The 20,976-nt window shown below is 39.2% G+C and overlaps 1 protein-coding gene across 1 annotated transcript in view; it reads right to left on the bottom strand.

Annotated features, from left to right (window-relative positions):
• Nucleotides 1-20,976, bottom strand: part of KHDRBS2 (KH RNA binding domain containing, signal transduction associated 2) — a gene marked incomplete at its 5' end in the record, with an annotated part of 306,097 nt that overhangs the window by 13,268 nt on the left and 271,853 nt on the right. The window contains 2 exons of the mRNA XM_039320274.1: nucleotides 387-445; nucleotides 19,015-19,097. Of these exons, the coding sequence (XP_039176208.1) occupies nucleotides 387-445; nucleotides 19,015-19,097 (142 nt within the window). The remainder of the gene's footprint in view (nucleotides 1-386; nucleotides 446-19,014; nucleotides 19,098-20,976) is intronic.

Here is a 20,976-nt window from a genome sequence, read left to right as displayed (position 1 = left end):
TAGCCTCCTAGCCTATGAAATCTTGCTTCCTATGGAGAACAGGAATATGAGATAGCTGGTACATATAAAGTTGCTATTTACATCAGTAACATCACTGATGCTTGTCACCGTGCAATAGATTTGGACATTAATCAGCATTTTCACCATTGCTTTTGAAAACTGATCCTACCCCTATGATTAACGTCATTGCAAACTTCTGATCAAAAAGGATTTATTTGGTTTTGTGACCTCAATTCACAAGTTACATTTTACTTCAGAATGACATAAATCAGCTTAGCCTGCCCTCTGGGAAAGCAGGAAGTGAGAACGTATAAGTAATTTTGGGTTGTCACTGAATGATTGCTTTTCTGATTTCACACATTTACCAAAAATAGATCAAGCCTTACCGTAGCTGTCATAGGCATCTTCACTTGTTCCATGACCATAGTCATAATATTCAGGCAGACTGCAATAGATTTAGACAGCGAGTAAAAAAGTTATTGCACAGGGAAAATGGCTCAGTTGAAACAAAACATTAACTAAACTTGTTATTTTTCTCCCTCACTCCTTTTATAAAAGCTACGATGGTGAACCGTTAGCTGAATTATAAAATAAGTGAACACAAAACACAGCCTGTTCCATTGGCCCTCTTTGTCTCTTAAATAAAAACAATTCTTATAGCAATGGTGCTTTGAAGATTTCAAGAGAAACACGTGGAGTGCACATTTTGTATCTTCACTGCCAGTTTGCCAGGACATCATTTATATACAGTAATCAGTTTTGGGTTTGTTTTTTTTTTCATTCTCAGTTAACCTGAACTAAAAATGTCAACTACCAATTTGAATAACTCAGTTACAATATCTAGAGGTGTGCATCTTTCTGGTGTAAAATGTGACCTTGACGGTCTTGGGATATTTGCATGCTACAAGTGATTTTTCAGGCGCCATGGGAAAAAGTCACATTAGACTCTAAGCTGTAAAGAACTGGAAGGATATAAAATTCATTGCCATCATCATCTTATGCTTAGCAATAACTTCCTAATCAAATTTTCCCAATAAAAATTGTAGAAGAAATCTGAGCACCACGACATGGCAAATGTGTCAGCAACACAAAGGACAATTTGGGGATACAAATCTTACATTTTAATAATGTTGGAAAGATTGTAAGTATCACTAAAGGGAATCAAAAATAGCAGAAAAAAAACACTTTTCACAGTAGGATCCCTTATCTCTAATAAGAGTAATATGTCCTGTCATTCTTCCTCTCTGCTAATCTTCATCAGTTTGCAAGCCTGCCTTTTACAAAAGCTCATGTTAGTGACACAAACTATACTAAGCAAAGTTTAATGTTTATTACATTAAATTGTGTTTTGTTTTCTGAAACAAATGCCCAGTCTACTTGGCTTTATTTGTACGTGAAACTTCCTGAATCACTGTTATTTATTGAGTAATTACAATCAAAATAAAGTGCTACAATTGTAATTGTATAGTATTTGGAGTCTTGTTTCTATTCTTTGCTTTTATTGGGAAAACACGCATTGTTGTCCGTACACCTATACTGCAAATGTTTTGTGTTCTGAAAAAAAAAAAGTCTGACTAACACATCTCAGCAAGATAGCACAACTCAGTAACTCATAATATGTAACATCTCAACTACTCACATAAATTTCTTTATAGAAACACCAAGAAATCATAATTATTTTTATGTAGTTGATAATAGGTTAACTCAAGTTATACATGTTGAACTACTTACATAGTGGAATAAATGGCTTAAAAAGGTGACTCTGTTTTAGATTAGATTTAGAAATATTTTAAAACTAGTGGTCTACATCATTAACCTGATAGAAAATCCATGGCTCCAAATCCCAACATGGATATAAAACTACCTTCAATTTATATTAATGCATGTGAGAAAAAAATGCTAGCAATATCAGAGCCAGTTTGGTGTAGCAATGAAGGTGGTGGCCTAGAAACCAGGTAAGCGAGTTATAGGCCTTTCTTAGGCATGAAATCAGCAGTGTGACTTTGGGTCAGTTGTTCTGTCTCAGCAGAATATACCTCACAAGGTTGTTGTTGTGGGGAAAATAGGAGGCAGGAGAAATAGGTATAGTTGCTACTTTGAGTTGACCAGATATTGAAAAGGGCAGGATAAAAATCTAATAACAATAACAGGCAAAAGGAATTGATAGGAAAACCCCATTTTTTAAAATGCCTTCCAGTCAATCTTGTCTCCTGGTGACTGTCTGCAGTTTTCTTGGCAAAGTTTCTTCAGAAGTAGCTTGCCATTACTTCATTCCTGGGGCTGCGAGACAGTGACTGGTCCAAGGTCACACAATTTGCTTTATATCTAAGGCAAAAACTAGAACTCACAGTCTCCTAGTTTCTGGTTCTTAATCACTACGCCTCAATGATATCTGTTATTTTGTTTTCTTTCTAATTGCATTTATTATTTCACACTTGCAAGATACCCATGGATTGTTTGATTTCAGAAAAAACACCGACTTCCATTTTTTTCTAATTGTTCTTGTTTTAACATTCGTGTCCGACTCTTGGCGACATTATAGGCAAATGCTCTCCATGCTATCCTGTCAAGCACAGATTCTTTCAGTTCAAAGATGTTCATCTTTGTATCAGTTTTTTTTTCTAACAGGAAACCATACATGTATACCTACAGAACAAAATGGGAAATTGTATGTCAATATGAATATCTGCTTTCAGATAACCTTTGAGTGAGAATGGTTTAGTGCATTTTTCAAGGAAGTGTTACATGAAGGGATTCAAGAATTTGGGACTCTCAGTTGAGATAAATGTATTTAACTATCTTCATAATTTTGAACGATATACTGATTAATGTGACAACTGTTTATCCAATCAAAAATCCCAACTGGAAAAAAAACCCCAATATCAGCTGAGTGAGATTATAAGTAAATCTACCCTGAGTGTGTCAATACAAAACATGCACTTCCTAGTTCAGTGATGGTGAGCCAATGTGGTGATATGTGTCATTTTTAGTGACACATCAGGCCTCCTGAACCCCTTATGTGGCCTTGGGAGCCTCTGAAAATCATGAGAGTATGGCATGCTTTCCCATACTTTTCAGAGGCTGCCAAGCCATGCAAGAACCTTCTGCAAAGTTTTCAACCCTTGCGCAACACAGAGCTGCCTCAGGTAGGCATTCTGAAAAATATTTATGATTATGTAAGTATTTATTTATTACATAATCAATTTAAATAATTATTTTGTTATGAATTGTTTCTCTTTGGTCAGGTGCAGGCTGTGTGGGTGTGTATATGTGTGTATGTGACATGCCAGCTGAATCAAGTTGAGCATTCTCTGTATTTTTGACATGCCATGATGGCATGGTTTGCCATCACTGTCCTAGTTGTTGAGATATGGCAACAATATGGTCGTTTGTAAGATAGGATCTAGTTGACATTTCCTAGCTTGCGCAGAACAGCATGTGTCAGGGGCTTGGGGTTCTGCTTTTTGTATACAAGCTAAAATGTGCCAAACGTTTATCAGAATTGTATTCTCATCTCTTGCATCCAATGCAGCATATAGCATAGATAGAACTAAGGCTGGTAACCCACTTTATTTCTTACTTGTATTACTAAAAAAAATTATGTGCAAAAGTTGGCCAAAGTCACATGTTAAGCTCCAGTGAACAGTATTAATGAAAGAACTGAAGATGAGTTTTTGAAAAAAAAAGTGCAACGTTTTAAATAAATATGAACTGGGGACAAAAATATTCTGTTTGGTGATATAAATGGATGGATGAGGATGAGACAAGAGAGAACAAAAATATGATTGGTTATTTGGAGACACAAGAAGAATGGTGAATATTAAGTCAGTATCTACTTAGAAAATGTGGGATTTTTTTTTTTAAAAAGCATGGTAACTGTTTAGTGAATATCTACTTAGAAAAAGAGTTTTTTTTAAATACATGGTCTAAGGATAAATCTATTTATTGATACACACAATTGATTTGATATTTATGATAAAAGATTGAAAGATTCAGTGAATGACACAGGGATGATGAGAGGTTGTGAATATGGAATACAACTTTTTGATATTGTCAAGTGTGGGCACTGAGAAAATGGGTATGAAAGAAAAAGAAAGAAAATAAAGAAATGAGATGGAATGTAAGTAGAACAACCGCAAAAGATGTTTCCCATGAAATGACAACTCTTAGGGGTACAGCAATGACAGGAACAAAGATGGTTCATAAGAACAGAAAAAGTGTAGAGAGACAAAGTGAATGGTGTTGGTATAAGTTAGATTTGGTTAGATTTCCTTTTCTTTTTCCTTCTTTCTCATAGTTCCCTCTTTCATTTCTTTTGCTCCAACACTGGAGGCTTTTAATTGGAGACTGAACAGCCATTGTTTAAACTGGTATAGGGTCTCTTGCTTGAGCAGAGGGTTGGAGGGCCAGAAGGCCAGCAGAAGGCTAGAAGACCTCCAAGGTCCCTTCCAACTCTGTGATTCTATTATTATTCTTACCCCACCTTACTCTTTTTCTGAGGCTCATGTAAATTGCATATCTGAGACATGAACAGCCTAAAGCAGGGGTAGGCAACCTTGGCTCTTTTATGACTCGTGGACTTCAACTCCCAGAATTCCTGAGTCAGCATAGCTTGGCTTGGAAACCTCTCCCTTTTTCCTCAGTTTTCCAAATAGGTTGGAGGTTGGCAGGCACATTTCAAGTTGGAGGGATGGGGATTCTCCCATAAAATGGATATTCATTGTGGATACAAGTAGTCCTTGACTTACAACTGATCGTTTAGTGACCGTTCCAAGTTACAACGGCAATGAAAAAGTGACTTATGACTGTTTTTCACACTTATGACCATTGCAACATTCCCATGGTCACCTGATCAAAATTCAGACACTTGGCAACTGGTTCATACTGTTGACAGTTGCTGTGTCCCAGGGTCATGTGATCAGCTTTTGCGACCTTCTGACCCAGCAAAGTCAATGGGGAAGCCAGATTCACTTGACAACTGTGTTACTCATTTAATGATTGCAGTGGTTCACTTAATAACTGTGGCAAGAAAGTAGTAAAAGGGGATAGAGTTCACTTCACAACTGTCTCACTTAGCAACAGAAATTTGGGGCTCAGTTGTGGTCGTATCTTGAGGACTACTTGTGTGGATAGCCATAAAATATTCATTTACTACAGGGTGTAAAGGTGCTCCTTGTCATCCCAGTTAATGACCTCTTCTTCCCCTTCCCCTTTATGTGATGTCTACCACTCCAGCCTCCAATATTTTTCCAGGCAGATCGGGCAACTCCTGCAAAGTGAGATCATCTAGGTCAGGGGTAGGCAACCTTGGCTCTTTTACGACTCATGGATTTCAACTCCCAGTTATGCTGGCTCAGGAATTCTGGGAGTTGAAGTCCACGAGTCATAAAAGAGCCAAGATTGCCTACCCCTGGCCTAAAGTATATATACAAACATACTATGTGTCAAATTTCTGTTAAAATATGTCATCTGAAAGAAAAGTTTTGCACAATAATTTTGTACAACAGTACTAATCATCTCCTTGGCTAACCTTTGTTGGAAACTTCATTTTAACAAAAACTATGTTGGAGCCTCTTGTTAATTTCTGTTTGAAGAGCATGATTAATTCATATTATCACAGCAGTATGGATACTGTGTACCAATGAATAAATATATGTTTAGTCCATGATTCCTGCTCTGTTAAAGCAATGCAGGTGTAAATGATCTTTTACTCAGCAATGGATAACCGTAACCAATCTTTTGGAATTATAAAGTAGAGCTGTGTAATGTTCAGATTCAATTCCAAATAGATACTTCTGAGTAAAAATTTCAGACAACTGCAAACACACTACCAAGCACTTTTCTCTGGACACGTGTCCAAAGAATTGCACAGTTCTTTTAGAAATATGCCAATATAATACCTTTATATAAATTAATGGTATTAATCTGGAATATTGTGTAAAGTTTTGGCCGCCACACCTAAAAAAGGATATAGTTAGAACAGGGGTTCCCAACCGGGGTGCTCGCCCCCCCTGGGGGTGTGAGATGATATTCCAGGAGATGCGAAAACTTGATTTTCAAAATTATAGTGTATATGCATAATTCGTTGCCGTTATTTTGAACTTTTGTAAGAGGTGCAAGAATATATCAGAAGCGTTCTAGGAGTGCGGGGTATAGAAAAGGTTGGGAGCCACTGAGTTAGAAGGAACTAGAGAAGATTAAGAACAGGGTAACTAAGATAATTAAGGTGCTGGAACAATTTCCCTCTGAGGAAAGCTGGTTGCACTGGGGGCTTTTTAGTTTAGAAAAACTAATTGTCTCCTCTCATTCACCTCCTTTCTAAACCAAGAATCTCCAAAGTTGGCAACTTTAAGACTTGTGGACTTCAACTCCCAGAATTCCTCAGCCAGCCAAGTCTACAACTCTTAAAGTTGCCAAGTTTGGAGGCCCTGGTTTAGAAAGGAGGTGAACGAAGGGAGGGGACATGATTGAGACATTCAACATTATTCTTGATGTGGCAAGGTGCACAAGAAATACTTATTTTCTCCTTTTCAAACTACAAGAATCACAGGTCACTCAATGAAACTGATTACTGAGACAAATAAGACAAACAAAAGGAAACATGGTTTGGAATGTCCTGCCATGAGTTGTGGTGGTGGCGACCAGCTTGGCTGGCTTCAAAAAAGGGCTGGATCAATTCATGAACATCATGGGAATCAATGTCTACTAACCTGGATGGCAGTATGACTATCTTTGAAGGTCATCTGCTGGGAGATTGGTAGGTGTCCTTGTGCAGTTGGTTGACCACTATGAGACAGACTGCTGGATTGGATAGCCAGGAGTCTAATCCAGCAGTTTATATTATTATAAATAGTGTTTATATTCGTGGGGTTAAGGAATTACTTCTAATTCATCAGGTGTGATCTCTTTGGGCAAATGGGTAATTGTATAGAAAAACTACTGTTATTTAGTAGAACTGAGACTAACCTTGCATCACTGTTCTAAGGTGTGAAAAAGAAGCACAGAACAAAACTGTTAATGTCACCCATCTGCCATTGTGGGTGCACCAAGGTACACCCACGTGTCACCTATCCTCCGCGAGCTGCACTGGCTTCCTGTGGGTCTCCGGATGCAATTCAAGGTGTTGATTGTCACCTTTAAAGTCCTTCATGGCTTAGGACCAGGTTACTTACAGGACCGCATACTGCCGCATAGTTCCCAGAGACCGGTGAGGTCCCACAGATTGGGCCTCCTTCAGGTCCCGTCGGCCAGACAATGTCGGCTGGCGGGCCCTCGGGGAAGGGCCTTTTCTGTGGTGGCTCTGACGTGGTGGAATCAACTTCCCCCCGAGATTCGAACTACTCCCACCTTGCCGGCCTTCAAGAAAGCTATTAAAACTTTCCTGTTCTGGCAGGCCTGGGATTGATGTCCCCGGGGGGGGGGGCGGGATTCGATTGGGACATGTGTGGATGTATTCATTTTTAATTGTTATACTTGTTGTTTTAATTTTGTACGCAGCCCTGAGTCCCTAGGGATTGGGCGGCATATAAATTTTACTAATAAATAAATAAATAATAAATTTTTCCTTTCATTAGTTAAATTATTTCTATCTTACTTCTCCATAACAGCTAATTGTTCTTAGATATTACAAAGATGATAAGTAGGGACAATTGCTCTATTATTACTAAGGATAAATTTCCTGACAGTTAGAACAATTAATCAGTGGAACGACTCACTTCCAGAGGATGTGGGTGCTCCCTCACTGGAGGTTTTTAAGAAGAGATTTGACAACCATTTGTCTGAAATGGTATAGGGATTCTTGCATGAGCAGGAGGTTGGACTAGAAGACCTCCAAGGTCCCTTCCAATTCTGTTATTCTGTTCCGTTCTGTTACTACTATACTATCATCATTATCATCATCATCACCATCACCATCACCATCACCATGACTTCATTTTACTAGATGAATGTTTGCTTAACAAAAGGAAGTCTGCTAATTCCTGTGTGTGACTCCTATACTGTCTACCAGCATTTACTTTCCCTGGCATTTCCTTTTCTTTAAGGATAGAAGAAGTATAGTAAAGGTCTGTGCTATTCTATCTTAGATCCACTCATGTAGCAAAATAGATTCAATATGAGATGAGATAGAGACAGACATGTAGTAAAAGAAACACTGAGGATTTTTTTATAAATAATTATTTTTGACAGGGGAGTAGAATGAATGAAAATGGGGGTAGCATCTGAAACAGATGAAAACCAGAACAAAACAGACTGGACATAAAAACTAAAAGTCAGGGGAAAAGACAGTTAAAAAAGGATAAATAAAAAAGAAGAGGAAAAGGATTACCTAAGAAAGAGTGAAGGGCTGCAGGGTAAATCTAAATTTCCATCTTTCTTGCTCTCACCCACTAAAATGCCTGTCTAACATTAATTCTAATAGAAGGAAGAAAAACAAACTATAGTCCCTGAAACACACAAATGTAGGTAGTCCTCAACTTACAGACATAATTGAACCCAAAATTTCTGTTGCTAAGGGAGACATTTATTAAGTGAGTGTTGCCCCATTTTACAACCTTCCTTGCCACATTGGTTAAGCAAATCACTTCAGTTATTCATTTAGTAACATAGTTGTTGAGTGAATCTGGCTTCCCCATTGACTTTGCTTGTCAGAAGGTCGCAAACATCTTAATTTTGATCACATGGCCATGGGGATGCTGCAACGGTCATAACTGTGACAAACAGTCATTTGTCATTTTTTCAGTGCTGTTGTAACTTTGAAATGTCACTAAATGAATTGTTGTAAGTCGAGGATACCTGCAATCAGAATTTGCGGAGATGACATGGAGGCAGTAAAACTCACTAGCATTATCAACCTCAAGTAGTTTTCCTAGTGCTACTCCTGTTTTATATATATATGTATATGTTTACATATATACACACACACACACACACACACACACACACACACATAGAGAGAACTACACAATGTTTGAGGCTGCAAAGCCAGAAAACAACCAGAAGACCGCTGAATAATTTTTGAAATGCTCCAAAGCAATTCAGAAGCACCTGTTTCACTTTGACACCTCGCCTTGACTTGAAGGGGAGATTCAATTGAAGCCTCTCCAAATCTAATCACCCACTCAAAGCTTCATGCAGCCCTAATGTATCATGTGTGCTAAATCCCAAAGTGGATATAAATACATGCATATTAATGGAGATGTGATTAGCCCATCTGTATATAAAAGCCTAATGCAGAGATGTGGAAGGAGAAATGTATAGAACCTGAGACACTTTATTACTGAGGCTGTCATATAAACTATTAGAGATGTATAATGGAAAGAAATCTCCCATGGTGCAAGTGATTATAAGGGAAAACAACTTTTATTTACTTCAGAGGTAACATACTTTCCGTAGTTCTATTCATTGAACTATAAAAAAAAAAATGGCACTTGAAAAGAGTTTTGGATGATGAACACCATTTACGGATTGCTATGAAACCTGTCAGCTTTTTAGGCTTGCTAATTTAATTCATTCAACAGCCACAGAATAAAATATATGGAAATCTTTACTGATGAAGAAACAAGTATCAATACGAACCCCAAAATGAAATATAACAATATATAAATCAATTCCATGCTCCACCCAATAAAAAAGGGGCAAAGTAAGCAGCAAGCATGCTACGTTATCAAGATTGTATAGATGATGCCATCTGTTATCTATGTAAAATACTTTTATCTTACATAATATGCTGAAAACTAATGAAATCTACTAATATTTGCCTGAGCAACTAGCTATTGTCTTTGCAGCAAGACTATTACAGTTAGTCCTCGACTTACGACCACAATTGAGCCTAGAATTTATGTTGCTAAGTGAGAAATCTGTTAAGTGAATTTTGCCCCATTTTATGACCTTTCTTGGCACATTTGTTAAGTGAATCACTGTTTTTGTTAAATTAGTAACACGGTTGTTAAGTGAATCTGGCTTCCCCATTGACTTTGCTTGTTAGAAGGTCGCAAAGGGAGATCACCTGACCCCGGGACATTGGAACCGTCATAAATCTGAACCAGTTGCCAAGCATTCGAATGTAAATCATGTGGCCATAGCAATGCTGCAATGGTCATAAGCATGAAAAATGGTCATAAGCAGTGGTGGGAGTCAGATGGTTCGCACCAGTTCGGCAGAACTGGTAGCTAAATCCGGAAGTCCATTCTAGGCCTCAGAGGCCCAGGCCTGCTTCCAATAAGAGAATCGGTTGTTCAGGTATTTCAATCCCACCACTGGTCATAAGTCACTTTTTTCACTAACCATGTAACTTTGAACAGTCACTAAATGAACTGTTGAGAACTATCTGTATATGCTCAAAACATAAACAAACAGCCAGGTATCATCCCATTCTGATTCAAAATCTTGAAATCATTGGTGGACTAAAAATGTCTTCTGTGGGGTTTTTTTCCCCTCCCCCTTTCAATTGGATTGAAAAAGATATGTTTTGGCTACAAGTATCCTATGTTTCATTAACACAAATCCCTTCCCAACCTCACACCCTCAACTTCCCATGCTTCAGCTAAAACCTAAGAGATTTTTCCCATCATGAAGAAACTTCTCTTATTCAGACTTTTGGGATCAGGAAGTGTAGGGAACTGAGGAGGCTGCAAAGTGATGGGAAGAGATGGAGCAGAATAAGTCAAATCCGCAGCCTTCAGCTCTTCAGATGTTAGTATCCATTTCCCACTTTGTTGGAGTGAGGAGGAGGGCAGCAAAAGTAAGAGATTAATGGGGCTGGGGTTGGAAGAGCAGTTACAATGGGCTCTGACACCTTACTGATGGTATGGCAGGGTAAAGAGCAGGCACAGTGGCTGTAGCAATGGAAGCATAGCGTCCAGATTGTGGAGAAAAAAAGCAATTTCTCTCCATCCCATGCCACTCTTGGAATCACTGCCTCTCATTCTGGATGTCACATTTGATCAATGTGCTAATCTTTGATGTGTGTTCAGAGGATCACCAGAGAAAGACAGCACTGGTGGCTGCTGATGTCATTAACAGCTTACTCGTGGGAATGGCACCTTTGCCACTTTATACCATGTAGGGCCCTGGAAAAAAATGGCTGTCCCTTAAACTTCTCTTAAGCCTACCCTTTTCTTTAAGTCTTTCCTTCCACGATGGTTGTATTCTTTACTTATCCGAACACAAGGATGAAATGTGGTATCCAAAATGAGAGGTAATACTCCAGATATGGCATGATGACAATGGAATGGAGAAGAATAATTCTTTCCAGCTAATTTGCACATTATGCTTCTATTGCTACAGCTTAACGGACAGGGTTGGGGTGTTGTTGTTTTTTTTGAGCAACTGCATGGTATTACTGGCACAAATATGAATCCTGTTCTTTTAAAACAGTTATTTAATCACTCTGGAGGCAAATCTCAAAATGCTACATCTGTGCTATCCATATTAATGCCTAATTTCAAGACTTTGCTGAAATTCTTCTTGGAAATTTTGAGCCAAAGTTTTCAGTTTCCAATCATGATTTTATCCTCTCTGGTGTCAGTGAACTTTCATAGCTTCAAGTCTACTAAAACCTGGCAGACCTCCCTCTCTATGCTATACTATGATAAAAAAAATAAATTTCTATTTGTTATGGTGGTCATTCATTGAATCAATTTGACTCCCTATGAGAATCAGTGACAAGGACTATAACATACTTCCACAACTGTTCCATTAACTTTGACATTTTTAATGTTAGAAAAACTTGGCTAAAGTTTAACTAATTTATGAAACTAATTTATTGAGTCTGTACAACCATGGTACTAGCAGCCATTGGATAGTCTCATAGCACATCTCTAATCTCCTTGACTGCGATGCTTCAGAATTATACACACAGAGATGATGTTCATTGCTACTGAAGTGATCTATGGAGTTCTCTAAGGAGAAGCAGTGGCAGGTTTGCACAACTTGATCATGGAGAGACACTTGGATCAACTGTAGAACTGTATAAAATATATTGTTTTTGGAAGTGGGAGTGCTTTGGTTTGACTTAACTCTTCTGAGACCTTTTCTTTCTGATGATTGTGTGAAGAATTAGCTCTAAATGAGATCAACAACCACCCTCACATCTTGAAAAAAAACATTTATGTCCCAAATGCTAATCTGTCCAGTGCTACCACTGGGCAGAATCAGGTCTTCTATTTGAGAGAGAAATCTGACTGAACCAAATTTGAAAGGTCCTTGGTGCTCTCTGAGCCTGATTGTTTTCTTGCAGACTTTTCATTACCTAAATTAGGTAACATCATCAGTGCTGCAGTACATACGGATGATGTTATCTAGTTTGGGTAATAAAATGTCTGCAAGAAAACAACCAAGCTCAGAGAGCATCAAGGACCCCTCTTTTCAGCCCTGAGCTACAAATATTCTCCTTTATAGGTACCAAATTTGAAGACATCCATCAGTTGATTTAAAGTATGGCAGGGTCATCATGTGAAACTTCATTAAATGATATTGTGGGTTTTTATTATATCCCAGATTTTATATCAACCAGCCACTCTGGTGCTTTCGCCTTGAGAATGCTGATGAATGGAAGAAATTAACAGGCTTTTCTGAAGCCCTACTAAATCCCAATTAGCTATGTGTTTCATATGCAGCTATTCACAAGACAATGCACTGAAACCAGTAGGGAAGACAGCCAGAATTCTGAAGCAAAAACATTTAGAAGTTACTTAGAATTCTGACATAGCAAGAGATCTCATCATCTCCATAATTCATATTGACTTCCACTCATACAAGGAAATGCTTGACAACAAAAATTGAGAAAAATAAAAAGTGTTGAACTTGTGTAGCAAGCCAGGTCCTCTCTCTCTTTTTTTAATACCTAGCACTCTAGGCAGAATTTCATTATCCTTTTTTATATGCAACAAAGTAGGTGGGATGTAATCTATCACAGAGAAGCACAGGAGCATTATCTGTTGCTCCAAGAATCAAAGCTCACAGGAGGATACAATCTTCATCTAAACAATAAATCTCAGAGACCACCTCAGTATGTTTTATAGCATGTGAGAGAATTACATAAAAAAAAATAAAGAAAAAAAATGAAGGCAAAATCAATTTCTTTTACAATTTGGGCTGGAGATATTTCTATGTACAAAAGGTGCACTGGTGGTCCCACAGCAATCCCGCTCACTCCCCTGTTCCCACCTCCCAACCGTATTTCTGACTATAAGTAAACAATGGAAGGCACACACACCCCCCTCTTGTATATAACAACATGACCTTCTCATGCAAGGTTGTCCAATCTTCGCCACTTTAAGACTTGTGGACTTCAACTTTCAGGGTGGCTGGCTGGGGAATTCTGGGAATTGAAGTCCACAAGTCTTAAAGTGGCAAAGGTTGGACACCCTTGTTCTAATGAACACTCTTGGTTGCCAGTGTAATGCATCTTCCTGGCAGAGATACACACTACTGAAAGAGGGTAAAAGCAGACCTCCTTTAGCAACTGCCATGTTTAGCAACTGTCCACAATTATGACAGTGATAACAAAGTAACTTTTTGATCAATCCTTGTATTTTTGACCTTTGTAGGTCTGTAAAGCAAAGCAAAGCTGAAGTAAGATTTTGTGCACTGTCCCAGTTTCGCTTAGTGACTGCTTTCCTTAACAACCGAGTTGCCAAATTCAATTGTTGTCACTAAACAAAAACTACCAATAATTACAAATCCCAGTGGGAACTAAATCCAGTCATCCATCATGGGGAAGGTTTATTCTCCAGTTAATCATAATTTGGGAGATCATTCATTTTTGACCTACATATAACTTGCATCTGAGTAAGCATCTATCTCTTTCTCTTTCTCTTGCCCTACCCACCATTTCCCCTCTGCACCTCAGTTTAAATCTTGGATGAGAACAGCCACTATATGCATCTGATATATGAGCCGCATCCTATAAAAGCTTGTACCTTTTAATTAAATTTATTTGTCGGAAAAATTACACCAAACTTTTTACCACTATAGACTGCTATAATTTCTTATTTACAAATTATCCAGATATCTCCTGACTATGCTCCAATTATTACCGGACAACATTTTTTAATTGATTGTCTCTGTAAAAAATAAAAACAACTTCCAAACAAACTCGAAACAATTATATAAATGTCAAATACATTTTTTAAAAAATGGTGCCATGCTGCTGGCAGCTAAGGAGAAAGAATCGTGCCTGCTGAAATTCTACCCACCTACTTGCCTCACACTTAATTTGGTAGCAGAACTGATTCTGTTTCTGATTTAGATGGAAGTTTTATTGGACTCTAAATGAACAAACTGTGAGAGATATCTATTACCTCGGTGAAGATTTCAAACTTCTTATGCAATGGAGCTCCTGCAGTGCAACCATCTAACAAACGGCACGCACGTAATAACAGGATGGAAATAATATAACTGGGGAGGCAAATCCCTCAAACTCAATAACTGATTGTAAATTCAATCTCAATGGTCGGCTGCTGTCTTGTGCCTTCCAATAAAGCTGAATTATTGAATCAACGTGATTCGTTTTTACAGAGAATATTACTGTAAGGATTCTACAGCAAGCTATTACATAGCTATTAATATGTGATTTCAATAACTGACAATTGCCCCCATGATACTGGGAAGCCATCTACATCTTTTTTGATGGATATTTTACTTTTAGGAAAGCAACAAGTCCCTATTTATTACTTTGTTCAAAACGATCTCCACTCTGCTTTGCACATGGACATCCCCTAATGTAGTCATTTCCTAAATGCTAAAAATGGTCAGGTTCTCCTGTCTGTCAGCTATTGGCTCCCTTCTCTCATATTATGTGTGAAAGTCAGGAGCCAACAACACACCTTTCCGGAAGATTTATGCATTCACTCTGGCAAAATACAGCCTGTAGGAGGATTCAGGTCTCACACAGGGTCTGTAATTCTTTCTCCAGCCACTCCGGCGTCATAATTCTGTGATTGCTTAAGGACGGATAGGAGTCTGCGATGAGCTGGCAAAGTGCCCGTAGTGGTGATTAAAGAATCTGCCAGCTTCTTTGCTGTGAACCCAGGCCTTTCTGAACATGGGATAATGACTTACATTTGGCATATTTTTGAACACCTGCCTATGTTAAGTCTGTTATGGTTCATCTTGCTTTGCTTCAAGAAACAAGGATTTCTTTCAGTTCTAGATTTATAGCTGAAAATTTGTCTTACTTTTAATCAGTTTTCCAAATAGGTTGGAAGTTGGCAGGCACATTTCAAGTTGGAGGGATGGGGATTCTCCCATAAAATGGATACTCATTGTGGATACAAGTAGTCCTTGACTTACAACCGATTGTTTAGTGACCGTTCCAAGTTACAACGGCAATGAAAAAGTGACATGATTGTTTTTCACACTTATGACCATTGCAACATTCCCATGGTCACCTGATCAAAATTCAGACACTTGGCAACTGGTTCATACTGTTGACAGTTGCTGGGTCTCAGGGTCATGTGATCAGCTTTTGCGACCTTCTGACCCAGCAAAGTCAATGGGGAAGTCAGATTCACTTGACAACTGTGTTACTCATTTAATGACTGCAGTGGTTCACTTAATAACTGTGGCAAGAAAGGTAGTAAAAGGGGATAGCGTTCACTTCACAACTGTCTCACTTAGCAACAGAAATTTGGGGCTCAGTTATGGTCGTATCTTGAGGACTACTTGTATAGACAGCCATAAAATATTCATTTACTACAGGGTGTAAAGGTGCTCCTTGTCATCCCAGTTAATGACCTCTTCTTCCCCTTCCCCTTTATGTGATGTCTACCACTCCAGCCTCCAATATTTTTCTAGCCAGATCGGGCAACTCCTGCAAAGTGAGATCATCTAGGTCAGGGGTAGGCAACCTTGGCTCTTTTACGACTCATGGACTTCAACTCCCAGTTATGCTGGCTCAGGAATTCTGGGAGTTGAAGTCCATGAGTCATAAAAGAGCCAAGGTTGCCTACCCCTGATCTAGGTTATAGTCATACAATTATTTATTTATTTTATTTTATTTTATTTTATTTATATGCCGCCCAATCCCAAAGGACTCAGGGCGGCGTACAAAATTAAAACAATCATCAACAATAAAACAATAAAATAATACAATCATACAGCATGTCCGATCATATCCCGCCCCCCCCCGGGGACATCAGCCCCAGGCCTGCTGGAACAGGAGAGTTTTAACGGCTTTCTTAAAGGCCGGCAGGGTGGGAGTAGTTTGAACCTCGGGGGGAAGTTGATTCCACCAGGTCGGAGCCACCACAGAAAAGGCCCTTCCCCGAGGGCCCGCCAGCCGACATTGTCTGGCTGGCGGGACCTAAAGGAGGCCCAATCTATGGGACCTCACCGGTCTCTGGGAGCTGTGCGGCAGTATGCGGTCCTGTAAGTAACCTGGCCCTATGCCATGAAGGGCTTTAAAGGTGATAACCAACACCTTGAATTGCGTCCAGAGACCCACAGGAAGCCAGTGCAGCTCACGGAGGATAGGTGACAGGTGGACGTACCTTGGCGCGCCCACAATCGCTCTCGCGGCTGCATTCTGAACCAACTGCAGCCTCCGAACGCTCTTCAAGGGTAGCCCCATGTAGAGCGCCTTACAGTAATCCAGTCTTGAGGTGACAAGGGCATGAGTGACCGTGAGTAAAGCCTCCAGGTCCAAATAAGACCGCAACTGGTGCACCAGGCGAACCTGGGCAAAGGTCCCCCTGGCCACAGCCGATAGATGTTGTTCCAAATTTAGTTGTGAGTCCAGGAGGACACCCAAGTTGCGTGCCTGCACTGAGGGAGGTAAATTTGCCCCCCCCAGGACTAAAGATGGAGCATCCAGTTGGCCTTTGGAAGGCAAGACCCAGAGCCACTCGGTCTTGTCAGGGTTGAGTCTAAGCCTGTTCACTCCCATCCAGACCCTCACATCTTCCAGGCACCGGCACATCATGTCAACTGCTTCACTGAAAGGACACGGGGTGGAGATATATAATTGGGTATCATCCGCGTACTGATGATACCTCACCCCGTGTCGCTGAATGATCTCACCCAGCGGTTTCATGTAGATGTTAAAAAGGAGGGGGGACAGGACCGAGGCACCCCATGATCGAGGCGCCTAGGGGTCGATCTCTATCCGCCCGCCAACACCGACTGCGACCTGTCAGAGAGGTAGGAGGAGAACCACCGCAATACGGTGCTGCCCACCCCCACCTCTCCGAGACGACGCAGAAGGATACCATGGTCAATGGTATCGAAAGCTGCTGAGAGGTCAGGAAGCACCAGGATAGAGGAATGACCCCTATCCCGGGCTCGCCAGAGGTCATCGGTCAGTCATCGGTCAATTGTTTTTCTCCCCCCTCCCCTCCAAATCTATGTGACCCATTTGTGGCAAGGCACTATTTATTAAGCCTAACCCTCCTCTGAGCCTTTTGTTGGGAAAGGAGGAGAGGCCACAAGTGTATGAACCCTGACGTTTCTCCAGGAAAAGTAATATACAAATGTAATAATAAAACAAATAAACGTTGCCCACAATTATAGGGATAGCAAATAAAAGAATCTGGGTGACTGTTTTATAGTAGGACAAGTGGGAGCAGGATTAATATACTTGTGTTTGCAAAGAGAAAATTAGCAATGTAATGCAACAGTTGGAATAATATTACAGCAAGGTGTTCAACAGATAGGGGTATACCCTAGGATGAGAGGCCGTCTCTAGAAGCCAAAGTGGGATCCTCCACCTCTCTAGAAAGAGAGCTTGATAGATTAATGTCAACCCTTTGAAGCAGTCCAGAGCAGGAGACTGAAGTCATGAATACTAATGCTACTTTTCTTGAAGGCTATAGAATCTTTCAAGTCCGAAAGTATTCCTCCCTTCCCTACCTATATGTACTAGAAAACTAGGGATGATCAATTTTGAGATGCTGTCTCAATTTACATTTCTGGTTGGACTCCAATTTTGTTTACCAAACTGTTGCCTAGGGTGGGGTTCTTCCTCCTGCCTTTCAAGGTTATTCTCACAATCCATTATGGAACATACAAAACAATTATTTGCCCTTTCAGTGTTAGGTACCTTCTAACATGCCTTGTCTTAAAAGACTCAGTTATCTTCTTGAGTAGCAAATGTATTGCACTTGTTGAGCAACAAACCCCTTTCTGTTGAAAACTACCTTATCAGTTCTTGAGTTCTGCTTGCTTTGTCCTGTCCTGCATCCCAGGTTTTGTTCAAAGTCTTTCTTATGTGAGCCATCCTGAGCCTCTTACAAGAGTTCCATGGTGTTACTGAACCTAATTCTGTTCCTGTTTTCCAATCTGCTTAATTTTCATGGGCCTGGGAGTGAAATTTTGTGTACAGTCTTGCATATCTATCATGTCTTAGTTGGTATCTTACACGAACTAATTTGTTACAAATTCAAATTTTATTACTTATCTAATTTATCTAATTCATAACTTGCCTTTATTATCTTTTCAAATAACTCAAAGTGGTGAGCATATTCAACACACCTTCCTCTTCCTATTTCCCTCACAACAATCCTGTGAGATAGGTTGGGCTGAAAGAGAAGGACTAGCTCAAAGTCACACAACTGAGGTTGGGATCTGAACTTACTTTTGTCTCCTGCTTTCTAGCCTGACGCCTTAACCACTTGACCAAACTGGCCTATTAAAAAATTATAAACAACAATAAAATATTCTTGCCTACTATAATGTTGTAGTTTTTTGTTTGTTTTGTTGTTCTTGCAGCTCATCCGCTGCTTTATAGTCTTTTAGCAGGAAGAGATTTAAGCAAAAATGTGAGACTACATCCGGGCAGAAATGGTAGTCCATTACAAGCCAAGTCAAAGGCCTCTCCTTTTGGAAAAAAGTAATTTGCTTCCATTTTGACAGTCATTGCACTATGAAATGTGATAATTTTAATATTGTTGAAAAATTGTTGTAATAACTGAGATATGTTAAGATGTTATTCCAGCAATAACCTGTGGTGAAGTTAAGAGTTAAAAATTTAAAGAAACCCATGGACAGTTTGTCATTAAAATAAAGAGTACTTACTTCTGTGTTTGTGTAGTATAGCTGTTATCATAGGCTTCATAACTTGGTTCATCATATTCACCCCCATATCTATCATCGTATCCCTATAAGGAAAAAAAAATCTAATTTAAAAGGATGATCAAGTAACAGGTTGACATCTGTAACAAAAACTTAACATTTAAGTATTATATTCATGCAAATTAACACCTTCAAAAATACAGATTTGAATTGTTTTGGTCCTTCCATTTAAAGCATTCCCTGAGCAGAGTTTTTGTTATGACTTCCAATTCCTGAGACACATCAGTGCTGTAGTGAGGAATTTTGGGAAGCAACAAGGACTTTGAAAGATGGAGTATTAATTTTCTACTAGGAGAATTTGGAAACCTCTAATTTGGTTCAGTGGCCTAATCCAAAGCATCATACAGTAAATGTGTCAATCAGGTAGAGATTACTCCAGAAACAGTTCAGTGCCACCGTGTAGACAAGACTGATAAAAATGGAGTTTCTTTGGCCAAAGTATGGCATAGAAAAAAAATGTAAATTGATATAACTGTTTTTCAGCTGCATAGGGTGAAACTATCAAGCAAGCCATCTCTATGAGAAGGCTAATATGTCAAGCAACTTAAAATAGTGGCCTCAAAAATGCCAGTAAGTTTGTGTTTTGGAATACAGTAAAAGATAAAGTGATAAAGATAAATGGGTTAGCAACCTTTACTATGAGGAATGCCCATATCAAATTCTAAACATTTATTGCAGACTTGGAACTATCTAACAGTATGAAATAGGTGAACTGGCAGATAAACTCTGGGCAAAGAAACACAATGTGACTCTGGCAGAGAAAGGTAAATTGGTTCTGGGCAGAGAGACAGAGTCTGACACTAGGCAAAATGAGGATATATGGCTAAAGTAAACTTTAATTAAGGGAGCCCAGAACGATATTCAGCAAAGGAATATTTGGGAATATTTAAGGCTCAAAATTATATAAATGAAACAAAGGTAGACTTGTTGCAATTAGAGTTGACCTACTGTGTGAGGTCAATGTGAAATGGAAAATAAACTCACAAAATTATATTACTAGTATACTCAGTTGGTTACAAAAGTCCTCCTCCATTACTTTGATCAGGTTGTGTACAACAGTGGTCTGAAGAGAAACATAGTGGAAGTCTAGACTGCTGTTTTTTTTTTCTGCCTTAAAATCACCTTAGAAAAGCAAGAACTGGCTACCCTGTTGGATCTGTTTTTTTTTTCCTGTAGAAAAGTGAGGAATGTCTCAAAAGTGCTTTTGTAAGAGGCAACTGGACTTTCTTGTTTTTGTTTTTCTTTGAAAACAATTTGCTTCTCATCCAAGTAGCATCTTCAGCTTCTTTGATGAGAAGCTAAATGTTTTCAACCAAGAAAGTCCAATTTGGAAAAGGATCTTTGGGACAACCATGGCCTGGATGATTGAGAATCTCTATAGACAAAATTAGGGAATCCCTTTTCTTCATCTCATCTCCCACTCTGTTTCTTGCTTTGTTGTTCCTTTGCAATTTCTACCAGCATAGTCTACCATCTAATATGGTTGTTGGCCTTTCAGAGCTGTTCTTGACCTAGGTGTGCAAATGATGGCCAGCACATATAGCTTTCCTATAGCAGTGCTATTATCTCAGTCCTTGGCTGTTAGGTATGCTGCTAGTACGGCTAAAGAGCAATTTATTGTGTATCCTAGGAAAATGTTAATGAAGGCTACAGTTATTTTTTTTCCTGGAGCTCAGCGTACAAGTGCATTTCTAAATAGTGGTGGGTGAAATAATAGCTAAAGAAATGACTAGATGACTGCAAGAATACATTATCTCATTATATCACTAAGAAGCTTATTACTGGCATATAAAACATAATTTTTTCTCTGTCTCACTCTTTTCCTTCCTTCCTTGTACAGAGAAAGCCACAAATAAATGTTGTTCCAAATGTGCTCTTAACTTATTTCATTCTGGTTCTAATTTC

Source organism: Crotalus tigris, unplaced genomic scaffold, assembly GCF_016545835.1.
Source record: "Crotalus tigris isolate CLP2741 ecotype Arizona unplaced genomic scaffold, ASM1654583v1 scf7180000023635.1308423, whole genome shotgun sequence".
Taxonomy (NCBI): Eukaryota; Metazoa; Chordata; class Lepidosauria; order Squamata; family Viperidae; genus Crotalus; species Crotalus tigris.
The sequence above is the reverse complement of the archived record's forward strand: the minus strand, read 5'-3'. Positions and strand labels throughout refer to the sequence as shown.